This window comes from Brassica napus, chromosome C6 (assembly GCF_020379485.1).
Source record: "Brassica napus cultivar Da-Ae chromosome C6, Da-Ae, whole genome shotgun sequence".
Lineage (NCBI taxonomy): Eukaryota > Viridiplantae > Streptophyta > Magnoliopsida > Brassicales > Brassicaceae > Brassica > Brassica napus.
Genome location: NC_063449.1, coordinates 3,741,730 through 3,753,900, shown reverse-complemented (window position 1 = coordinate 3,753,900; position 12,171 = coordinate 3,741,730). Strand labels below are relative to the sequence as shown.

Genomic DNA, 12,171 nt, shown 5'->3' with positions numbered 1-12,171 from the left:
TATTTATTAATTTACCGACTATTAATTTATAGAGTTTCTACTCTATATAAAATTAACACTCTGAAATTACAGAGTTGCTCTTAGGGTAAATTTGAGCATATCAACATATTGAATTCTCATTATTTCTAAACATAATGGGAATATATAGCAGCTAAGGTAAAGACTTATCTACAAGTCTTTCTAGTTATCTTATATACAATATACTAGTGATTCACCCACATTGAACATGAATATTTTTAAGAAAACAAGATATAGCTTTTGTAATATTTTATTAGTTTTAGTTTTATTTGTTTGTGTATTTTTATGTTATTTTGGTTACAGTTTTGTTTATAAGTTGATTAGTTGCAGTGTTATACTTTTTAATGCAAAATATTCAACTTAGCCATGATATTTATTTATAAAATTCTAAAATCACCTGTGTAAGAATTGGTATTAAATGTGCTAATTATTTTCGATTCACATTCTACCAACTTATTCTCAAACTTATTAAACAAATTATTACCTTTAACTGTTGCATGAATACAGTTCTCCTATGAAATCATGAGAATAAAAGGTAGAGGTTATATAGAACTGAAGAGCAAATTTTTTTTTTTTACAACTGTAGGTTAGCAGAAGTTGAAAATATGTGTTTTAAAAATGATCTTATCATCAATCGAAACCATCTCAACAGAGACAGTTCCTTTGAAATATTTTCTCCAAAGCTTCGTGATATTCACTTTGTTTTTTGCATGTACCAAAGATGAATGAATTTCTCTGATGGAAACCATGAAAATTGTTTCCCCACAAAGAAATATATCATATTTCTTTATAAAATAAAGAGATTTTCTGTGACCCATGAATGAAGTCTGATAGTTTAGATTTGCGTTGATAGTTTGATAGTTTAAATTTAGGAGATCAGTTGTTTAATTATATATAGATTTTGGGGACATGTAAATAGTATTAGGATTATGAATTCATGATGTAAGAAAAATGAAAATTACAAAAATTTGTGAGGAGATTTTTGTAGAAATAGAAAATCGTATAATTATCAAAAATATAATCAGGTAGTTTCCTTTTTATTAAAATGAGATAATTTATTTTTAATATCCTAAGAAAATTTATTCAACTAAAGTGGATTTTAAAAATATAAAACTAAAAGTTTATAAATTAATTTAGAATTTATATAAAAGGAAAATTAGTTTTTTTATAAACACATGTTTCAACTATATAAATTTATTCATTTTGATAAAAAAATTTGGTTAAAAGAAAATTTTATTTATTAATGAAAATAAAGAAAATATAAAAATATTAATAATGAAAATTATATTAATATATTTAATTCATTAAAAGTATCAATGTAATAAACCATCGTAAAAGTTAATGCCAGCGCGACAAGTAAAAAAATAATTTCTTAAATAATATTATAGAGATATCAAATCCAATACGAAGCAACAATATTTTATAACAATAATATAAATATATAACAGATTATCGCGAGGCATTATAATATAATTGTCGACAATACAATACTTATTTTCCAAGGTTTCGAACTTCGGTTATTGTATTGGTGTGTAAGTAGAGATTTTACGTTAAAAAAATGTGCCAGAGATAGGAAAAACATCAGCATCAAAGAGTCTATTTAAATGTGTCTCTCAGCCTAATTTTATTAATATTCTAAGTTAATGTTATTAAAAAATTAAATTTCAATGTCAAAAATATATAGCACCAATTAGATAATAACACATTGGATGAGTGTCTGTCAAAAAGAAATAAAGCGCTTTCGGAGAAGAATATGTGATTCTTTTCTATACTATTTTTCATGCTTTTTATTATTTTAATATTATATAAATTAAGAGCTGCTCTTACCAATGTGAATGTTCTACAGTGGAAAATCAAAGTTGGCCTTTGGCAAAATTATCATAGTTGCACAATAGCAAAAAGTTTATTTGTAGAAACACGATATGGAAACCATATAAAACTGGGAAAAGAACTATATTGAAATATGGAAACCATATAAAACATGAGTTCGATGACACTCCACTTCACTTCATCATGTAGCCATGCGGATATGTATGTTTTAGTTCTCATTTGAATATTGGAATGAGAGTCTATCCATAGATCACACCACAGATTTGGACATTAGTTCGGTCTTTCCATAGGTCTGAGATACCACCAAGATTTTAAAAAAAAAAACTCATTCATTCCACTGAAATATATGCAAATTCTTCGGCAGCTATACTAACGACGCATATTCAGACATATTTTGGTAACAGATAAATGTTTGGCTAATCAGAATTAAAGTTTTTTTTTTTGAACTGAAAAGAAAAATCAGAATTAAAGTTTGTTGCTTGACAATATATATGATTCTCTCTAAAGCGTACAGGAAATGTGGAAACATTTCCCAGAACATAAAAGCATCACACAGAAGAGCGCTTACAGGCTCTAGAGGTCGAGCTCGAGTTGTTTCTTGTGAACCGATGTTAACTGTATTTGACATACACCAGATGTAACAAAATTAGCATTTGGGACCTCTATCGGCTCCGTAGATTGCTTAAAAGGTTCTGCATTAAGACCACCGTCGTTAAACCCATAAGCTGTCCCTCCACTAGCAACCTTTCTACTGGCACAGTCATATCTTGAGATTCTAAAGATTTTTTACAAAATTTGATTTAGATCAAACTTACTGATCTATAAAAGCTAATTCCTGCTATCACATTCAAGACTAACTAGTTGCATCTGTAGCTGTTAATTATCTTCATTGGAACTCTTGTCTTTCGATAGTCTCTGGAACTCTTGTGTTAGCCTAAGGCATTTCCTCTACGTTTTCAGGAGCAACAGAATTTTGTTGTTTGGTCGTAAAGCTTGTTCCAGTTTTGGTTTGTTTAGTTGGAGATGAAAAGCTAATGAGCATTCTGAAGATGCAAGTGGAGCTTGTAGATGTCAATAGTCTTCTGTGACTAATTAGGCGACGAAGTCACTGATGCTAGATGCATTAGTCGTTACTACATAAGGTATGCGGAGTGGTGGGTTACCATGTGGATGCAAGATATGCTGAGATGGAGAAGGATAAACTGAGGGTTTATGTCTTGACGTAGTCGTTGAAGTAGTTGTTGGGGCAGTGTGTGTCAGAGAGTGAACCATGAAGCATGCAGAGTGGTGGAGGCCATGTGGATGCAAGATGCTGAATTGGTGTGTGATAAACTTGAGGAGCAAGTTTATACCGTGGAGAAAAGGCAAGAGATAAACTTGGGGAGCAAGTTTATGCCTTGAGGAATAAGTGTATTTCAAGAAAATGAAAGTGTACTTATTGATATGGAAATTGTCCATATCCATGTTCCTTGGAGGCTAGGTTTCAGAAACGTGGAGATCACTATAAAAGAGCTATGGAGTCGTGTGTATTCCATAAGACATTGGCTATTATTATAGAGGAAGGGTGAAAATCCCTTAAGGGTGTTCTTGGGTCGTGCTGAAACAGATGCTGAAGTACTGACGACAGAGAGACAAGTTTGGATAGATTATGAATCTTTCAGTAGCAGCTGTTAGGGTGTTAACAGGTTGTGTAAAGCTGATAAACAAGTCTTTGTAATAGATTGTTTAGGCGATTTCTAATAAAGCAATAGTTGGCTGCTTGTATATATTTTGTTTCTTGATTTACCTTATGCATTACTCAATTGTGGTGTCATCTTTACACTAACACATTCATCAATGGTTTATTTTCAGGTATATTAGGATACCCAGTGTTAAAAGATGCTTCTTTTCGATTGCTGACCACAGTAAAAAGATCGAGACTGGAGTTTTAAGAGAAGAGATCTCTGTATAATGAGCAATACAGACTGAAAAAAAGTATTATATTAGCAATTATAAAGTCATAGTGAGAGCTCGGATAAACGTAAATTTGATCTACGAGCTAAATAAGAGATATACTAAACTTAATCAACAGAAACTATACACTAAACATTGATGGATATAAAGTACAGTACATACAAAAGAGTTATTAAACGTAAATGAACAGAGTCTACTTACTAAACATTAATGGAGAGGATATACTCTCTACATGCTAAACAGATGCTAAACGTTTAATGAACAGACACTAAATTGAAGTCAGTCGATTTCTTCAAAAGCTTTGAACATATAAACAAGAGACCTACTAAACGTTAATGAACAGAGAGATAAACGAGAGTCCTACTAAACCTTAATGAACAGAAACTATCAGACTAAACTCTTAGCGAACCGACACTAAACTGAAGTCGGTGGATTTCTTCAAAGGCATAATTCTTGTAACTCAAGACTTTGTTTAGAGTTCTCTTAAAATGTGGGTTCATCCTCAACTTCAGAGACTCCTTGTCTGCAACAAGAACAGCATCCTTCGCTGATTTCTTCATGGAAGTAGTTCGTCTGATTTTCAACTTCAACAACCTCAGCAGAAACGAGTTTAGCTTCTTCTCCCCTGTTTTCTTCTCTTCCTCTGCAACTTGTGGACGAGGCAAAAATGGATGAAACAACAACTCATACGCGCTTCCCCTCTCCTCAGGGTTCCTTGAGAAACACGTCTCGATAAAATCCTTTGCATCGGAAGGCAAACTCTGTGGGATCTTTGGAGCTTCACCACAACGGAGACGAGCAGCTATATCACTGACTTTAACACCTTCCCAAGGAACCACGCCCGTGTACATCTCCAGAACCAGACATCCCACCGACCATAAATCTAGGGTTTTGTTTGCGACGCCGTCACGGACAGACTCCGGCGGCATGTAATTCGGAGTACCAACCCACGGAAAATCCTTCGCCCAGGAGTGAGGAACTTGTCCTACTTCCAGACAGTTTCCGAAATCAGAAATTGTTAGGAATTGAATCCAACTTTGTGCTTTAGAATAACTTTATGAATCAAACGTATTCTTTATTCAATATCTCAAAGAAGTTTCACAATAACAATAATAGAGATCACAAGTGTGATAACCAAACTAAGAACTCTAAGAACTTATTTGCTATGCTCTTAATCTCTCTCTATGCCTTTGTTATTTGCTTTTTATCGGATGATTGTAACCTTCACCTATGGCCTCCTTTTATATTGGATCACGTATTCCTTGTCCTCTGTAACTTTGTATATTTTCCTATTGTCTTTGGGAAAATATTGACCGACATTCTTGACAAAAGGAAACTAAAGTTCCTTTGGTTTTGTGCAGGTTCCTTGCTGAGCTGGGCTTGAAGTGTTAAAGTTGAGGCCCACTTTACAAACTCCACCTGGCCCAATTTTAACTCTTCGGTGTCTTCCTCGTTTTCATCGACGACGATCAAAGACCATTTATTTTCTTTCTCCCGACGAGTCTCGCGACGTTGATGGCGTCACACACCGGTGACTTCTCCCGTCATTTCTCCGACGAGTCCGTGTAGCTCGTACGCTGCTACAGCCTCACCACTCTCTCTCGCTTCGACTCCTTGCCGGTAGATCGAATTTCCCCAGATCTTCAGCTCGATCTTCAGCAAACTCCCACCATCTAAGCACCACCCGGTAAGAATCTTCATCCTGAAAAAAAGCTCGCGATTTCTTTTTCCTTGATGATTTGAATCTCTAATTTCTTCTTGATGGTGATAGTTGATTAATCTTCCTTGGAGCACCTCTCCAATTAGATTTCTTTGAGTTTCCTGTATTAACCTCCTCTGTAATGTCACAGCTAGAACTTCAGTGATCAAACACATCACGTATCCTCCTTGGAACGTTATCGGCGACTCTCTCAAGCTTCCTCCGTTCTCATCAATAAACCCATCTCCCTTCAGTTTCTCTGTAAATTCTCTCACTTTACTTTAAGCTGTTTAAGACATGTTTATCTTGTCTAGTGATATGTGTTCTCCTTTGCCAATGTAGATACTCGTCTCCCTTCAGCTGCCACTGCCGTTTAAGACGTTCTCTTAGGTATAACGTTCTGAAGCCTACTTTTATTCATCGACTTCTATCATCCTTTACTAACTCTGTTTGATTTCCCTTAGCTTCTCCACCTTGAGCTAAGAACCTTGTGCCTCGCTTCCAAAACGCCCTTGCAGGTAACCTTTTTGCTTCTCCTAAGCCTTCCCATTATCGCTTAAGAAATAATCCGGAGTTACTGACTCATTATTTCTTCCTTTTGCGAGACATCTTCGATAATGGAGTTACCTGTGGCGTTCTCTTGTTTATTCGTTGATGTTGAGAAGATCACAGCAGAGATCAAATTTAGGCCCGGGTAAGGCTTTAGTTAGGAAATCTGCTGGATTCTTGCTAGTATGGATTTTAGATAGGTGAACCTTGCCTTCTGCTACAACGTCTCTGATGAAATGGTATTTAGTGTCTATGTGTTTAGTTCTTTCGTGATGAACATGATTCTTTGCTAGGGCTATAGCACTTTGTGAATCGCAGTGAATCTTAACACTTTCTTGTTCAAAACCCAACTCTCCACATAATCTTCTTAACCATATAGCTTCTTTCGCGGCTGCAGTAAGAGCCATGTACTCTTCTTCAGTTGTCGAAAGAGCTACCACGTCTTGTAGAATCGATTTCCAGCTAACCGTGTTTCCCCAAACTTGAAACACGAAACCTGTAACTGATCTTCTTCGGTCAAGGTCAGTTGCATAATCCGAGTCGCAGAATCCTTGAATACTAAACTCCGAGTGCTTAGTAAACGTAAGACACCTTCTTGTAGCACCTTTAAGATATCGTAAAACCCACTTTGCTGCTAGCCAATGCTCTCTTCCCGGTTCTGACATGAAACGGCTGATGAGTCCAACGGCATAGCCTAAGTCAGGTCTTGAACCGACCATGGCGTACATTATACTTCCAACCGCGCTTGCATACGGTATATCTGCCATGAAGTTTCCTTCTTCTTCCTTTTGATCTTTCGTAAGACTCTTCAGTTTAAATTGAGTTGAGGTAGGCGTATTCACTGCCTTAGCTTCAGTCATATTGAATGATTTCAGAACCTTCTCCAAGTAGTTCTGTTGAGACAGTTTTAAAATTCCCTTCTTTCTGTCTCTTATGATGTCCATTCCTAATATTCTTGAAGCTTTTCCCAAATCTTTCATCTCAAACTCTTTGTTTAAACTCTCTTTGACGCTTTTGATTTCTTGTTTATCTCCCGAAGCTATTAGCATGTCGTCGACGTATAGAAGTAGGTACACGGCCTGTTCTGTGTTGACGTTTCTCATGTAAACACATGGATCTTCCTTGCTTCTTACAAACCGCTGGCTCTTCATGAAACAATCAAACTTGAGATTCCATTGCCTTGGAGATTGTTTCAATCCATACAATGACTTCTTTAGTAGACAGACCTTATTTTCATCTCCTTTCTTTATGAATCCTTCTGGTTGATTCATTAAGATTCTTTCTTCCAAGTCTCCATGAAGAAAAGCTGTTTTAACGTCCATCTGCTCAAGCTCATAATCCCTGTTGACCACGAGAGATAACATTAATCTGATCGACACATGCTTCACCACAGGTGAGAACACTTCATTGTAGTCGATCCCCTCCTTTTGAGAAAATCCCTGTGCTACCAATCTGCCTTTATACCTCGGATCTTCCACTCCAGGTATTCCAGGCTTTAATTTGAAGATCCACTTGCTGCCTATGACTTTTGCATTCTCTGGTCTTTCAATTAGCGTCCAAGTGCCAGCTCTTTGAAGAGAGTCCATTTCATCCCCGGCAGCATTCTTCCAAAACTTGCTTTTCTTGCTCATTATAGCTTCTTTAAATGACTTTGGCTCGTCGATTTCTATCTCTTCAGATGCGGCTAAAGCATAAGCTGTGAAATCAGTATCTTCATACCTTGAAGGAGGTCTGATTTGTCTTCGCACTCTATCTCGTGCGAGCATATATCCTTCGATTTCTTCTTCTTCTGCGTTTTCATCTACTTCTTCAGAACTTGTTTCTTCTGAATTTTCTGATTCTTCATATTCGGAAACTCCACCTTGAACAGGTGACTTCTCTACATCTGCCGAACTAGGCCCTTTGATTAGAGGTTCTCTGAAAGTAACTCTTCTGATCCCTTTCTTACTTTCTTCCTGTTCCTCTTTGGTTTCCGAGTGTTTAGGCAAATCTTCTTCATTAAACACCACGTTCCTACTTGTAACGCATTTGCCTTCCTCGGGTAACCAAACACGGTATCCTTTAACTCCAAATGGATATCCCACAAAAATGCCTTTTAACGCTCTTGGACTTGTTTTCTCTTTGATCGTGTGGACATACGCTGAGCAGCCAAATCGCCTCAGATGGTTCAACTCGGGTTTCTTTCCTGTCCACATCTCTTCAGGAAGTCGGTAGTCTATGGCTGAGCTAGGAGATCGATTTATAATGTAGACAGCCGTTGAGGCAGCTTCTGCCCAGAAGTCTTGACCCAATCCTGCTTCTGCGAGCATACATCTTACCTTCTCCATGATCGTCCTATTCATTCTTTCTGACACACCGTTTTGTTGCGGTGTGTATGAACACGTTTTGTGCCTTTTGATACCTGAGTCTTTGCAAAGTTTGTCAAACTGTTTGTTGCAAAACTCTAATCAATTATCCGTTCTAAGACACTTTATTTTCTTCCCAATCTGATTCTCCACGGCTTCCTTCCATTCTTTGAACTTGCTAAACGCCTCATCTTTGGATTTTAGGAAGTAAATCCAAACCTTATGAGAATAATCATCTATGAAGCTTATAAAATACTTGCACCCTCCTAGGCTATCCGGAGTAGATGGTGCGCCCCATAAATCAGAGTGTATGTATTCCAAGACCTCTTTCGAAGTGTGCTTGGCCGCAGGGAAGCTTTGCTTGTGAGACTTTCCCAGAACGCAAGTCTCACAGAACTCCAATTTATCGACTTCTTTGTTAGACAAGTATCCTTCCTTTACGAGCACATTTAAGTTCTTTAAACTCATGTGCCCTAGCCGGGAGTGCCAAATCTTCGTCATGTCCACGTCTGCTCGTGTCACATTCGCCTCCCCTTTCATAACTGTTCCTTGTAAGTAATACAAACCTTCATGGTACTTGCCTGATAAAATCTCTTTTCCATCTTTGAAGAAGCGTATTAAGAAGTTTTCTCCTTCGTATTTGCAACCAGCTCGTTCTAGCATCCCGTAGGATATTAGATTCCTGCTCATATTAGGCATATATCTTACATCTGTAAGAATAACCACAGATCCGTCGGGTCTCACGATCCTAATTTTCCCAATCCCTTTGACGTCGCAGTGAGTGTTGTTTGCCATCAACACTTTTCCTCCTTCAAATTCCACTAGGTCAAACAAAACATCTTTGTTGGGTGTGATATGGAAAGAACAACCAGAATCCATGACCCACTCTGAACCTGCGTCGTGTGTACTAACTGTTAGTACAAGTGGCTGCTTTGGTCCTTCAGCTACATTAGCAGCTCTATGCGTTTTCTTCTCCGGACATTCCCGCTTCCAATGTCCTTCATTCCCGCATATCCAGCATCCTTTGTTGTTCTTATCGTATCTTGGCTTTGATTTAGATCGTCCGTGTCTGCTCTTCGATCTGCCTTTACCGTTTCGGTTACCTCCCTTGTTAGATGATCTTCCCCTATCTTCCACGTATAGCCCTTTATCTTGTGATTTTGAAAGCTTTCCACTTTCAAGTAACTCTCGTTCCTTTGACCTTGCGGCACCTGTTACTTCATTTATCTTGAGAGTGTCTCTGCCGTATTTGAGAGTTTCCTTAAGATGATCATACATACGAGGCATTGAGTTTAGTAACAGGATAGCTTGAACTTCTTCTGAGACATCCACGTTCAAGTTACTTAGGTCTGCTACTAACTTTAGAAAATCATCAACGTTTGCATCTATGCCCTTGGAATCGTTCATCTTGAACGTGTAGAACTTATGTTGTAAGTAGATACGATTCGACAAAGATGTTTCTGTGTACAGCGTGTTTAATGCGGTCCACATTGCAGCAGCAGTTTCACAGTGACTGATCTTCCGTAGAACTTGGTTACCTACGTTGACTACGATGAGGTCTTTTGCTTTCTCCGACTTTTCAAGTTTAGCGGGATCAATTTTTGAGCTTGATTCCGTAGTTCCATCTCCTGTGACTTTTGTATCTCCTTCTGCTTCCTCTTTTGGCGGATCCAACAGAAGGGTCTCATCAGTTAGAATGTCCTTTAGCCCTAGGACTCCAAAGTGAGCCATCATACGAACTTTCCACAGCGAGAAATCTCCGGTTCCGTCGAACCTATCAATTTCGATCCTGTTTTTCCCCATCCCTTAATCACCTGCAATCTAACCTGGATTGCTCTGATACCACTTGTTAGGAATTGAATCCAACTTTGTGCTTTAGAATAACTTTATGAATCAAACGTATTCTTTATTCAATATCTCAAAGAAGTTTCACAATAACAATAATAGAGATCACAAGTGTGATAACCAAACTAAGAACTCTAAGAACTTATTTGCTATGCTCTTAATTTCTTCAGCTCGTACCGTGATGAAGAATGTTCTGTCGAAGAAGGGAACACAAGAAGATTGTCTGATTTCATGTCGCAATGCACATAACCGTGGCCGTGGATCGAGACCAGACCTTCGAGAATCATCTGCGTGAAATCCTTGATCAACGGTTCGTGAAGCTTTCTGTCGGGGAAGTTGTTCAAGAAAGTGTTTAAACTACCTTCGGAAGCGTACTCGAGAAGCAATTTGTATACTCTGTTTCCGTAACTGCTGAGGCCTTCTTCGAGGTAGTCTCCAAAACATGTGATGATCCTCGGATATCCTCTGAGTTCAAGAAGAACCTGAAGCTCTCGGTTGAGATTGTCGTAGTCTTCGTCGTACGAGTTCTTTACGGCGGTGAGAAACGAAGAGCCGTCGTCGTCGTCGGGATTAGTGTAGCGAACGAGATGAACGTAGCCATAAGAACCTTCCCCAAGAAATTTGATGAATTCCTCGTTTGAATGCATCGTTTAAGTTTGCAGACGGACTTGCTTATAGGGTTTCGAAACTGAATCGCTCTGGGACAAAATACGCTGAAGAGTGGAATAGAAAGAAGATTGTGAAAGATATCGAAAAAGGAAATTGTAGCGAAAGAGGAGAGTGATTATCAGACTTTTATAGACTTAAATCGGTGACTAGTACGCAACAGAAAAAAAAAGGAAATTTCTATTAACTGAAAAAAGGGAATTTCAATTAACTTGAAAAAAAAGGAACTTTCAATTAACTTCGAAAAAGGAAATTTGGAATTCCGAGATAAAGAGTAAAAACAAAAGCGATAAAAAGTAAAAACAAAAGAAAATCAACTTATTAAAAATTTTACTTACGAATTTCAAATCACATAACTAGCTAGGGATATTAAATATAGGATGCCCAGACCCGTTTAGGTTATGCCCGTTGAGTTCTCCATAAAAGTTTAATTTCTATTTTATTCCATCAAATAAAAATTAATACCAAATTCTCCATAATTTCAAAGTTTGGATTGTATTTATCCCCAAATATTGCTTATATCTATTTGGGATTGAAACCGAAGAACAAACCACTCAGTGCAGACCTTAAACCAAATTATTGGACATGAGTAGAAAATCCATAATTTCCATAAGTCCCCAAATCTCAAGTTGGAAACACGAAAGACTCTAAAACTGAGACCCAAAATCGAGTTTCTAGGGTTTGATTTTTTTGGTTTTCTTATTTGATTTTGTTGTTTAGAACTCCTGGGCAAAAAAAGGGGAACCGAAATACCGAAATACGTCAGGTGGCCTAGCGGCAGTACTGAACGTTTCTCACACACGACTACCCGAGGTCGCCAGTTCGATACTCGGGGAAAGCGGGGTGGTACTGGGTTAGCTAAAAAATCCCTACGGGGATTTCTGGCGAGGTGGCCCTTCGGAGTGAGCCCAGTCACTATAAAAAAGTTCAACCTATACAGTTTTGAGAACTCTCAGGTGGCCTAGCGGCAGTACTGAAGGGCTTCTCACACACGACTACCCGAGGTCGCCAGTTCGATACTCGGGGATAGCGGGGTGGTACTGGGTTAGCTAAAAAATCTCGCACTCGCAGATGGCCTGGGCCTAAGGTCCTAGAGGTTTCTCGGGTGCGCCTTGGGGATTTCTGGCGAGGTGGCCCTTCGGGGTGAGCCCAGTCACTATAAAAAGTTCAACCTGTACAGTTTTTTTTAGAACGTCAGGTGGCCTAGCGGCAGTACTGAACGTTTCTCACACACGACTACCCGAGGTCGCCAGTTCGATACTCGGG

The 12,171-nt window shown here is 38.1% G+C and overlaps 1 protein-coding gene across 1 annotated transcript; it reads right to left on the bottom strand.

The window, feature by feature from the left end:
• Window positions 1–10,388: 10,388 nt before the first annotated feature.
• Window positions 10,389–10,886, bottom strand: LOC111206816 (mitogen-activated protein kinase kinase kinase 20-like). Its single transcript, XM_022704196.1, has one exon. It carries the CDS (start codon window positions 10,884–10,886, stop codon window positions 10,389–10,391), a length of 498 nt encoding a protein of 165 aa, XP_022559917.1.
• Window positions 10,887–12,171: the final 1,285 nt, after the last annotated feature.

Excerpts from the sequence above, each read along its gene's own strand:
- LOC111206816 (XM_022704196.1), bottom strand. The coding sequence starts at position 10,886 with ATGCATTCAAACGAGGAATTCATCAAATTTCTTGGGGAAGGTTCTTAT.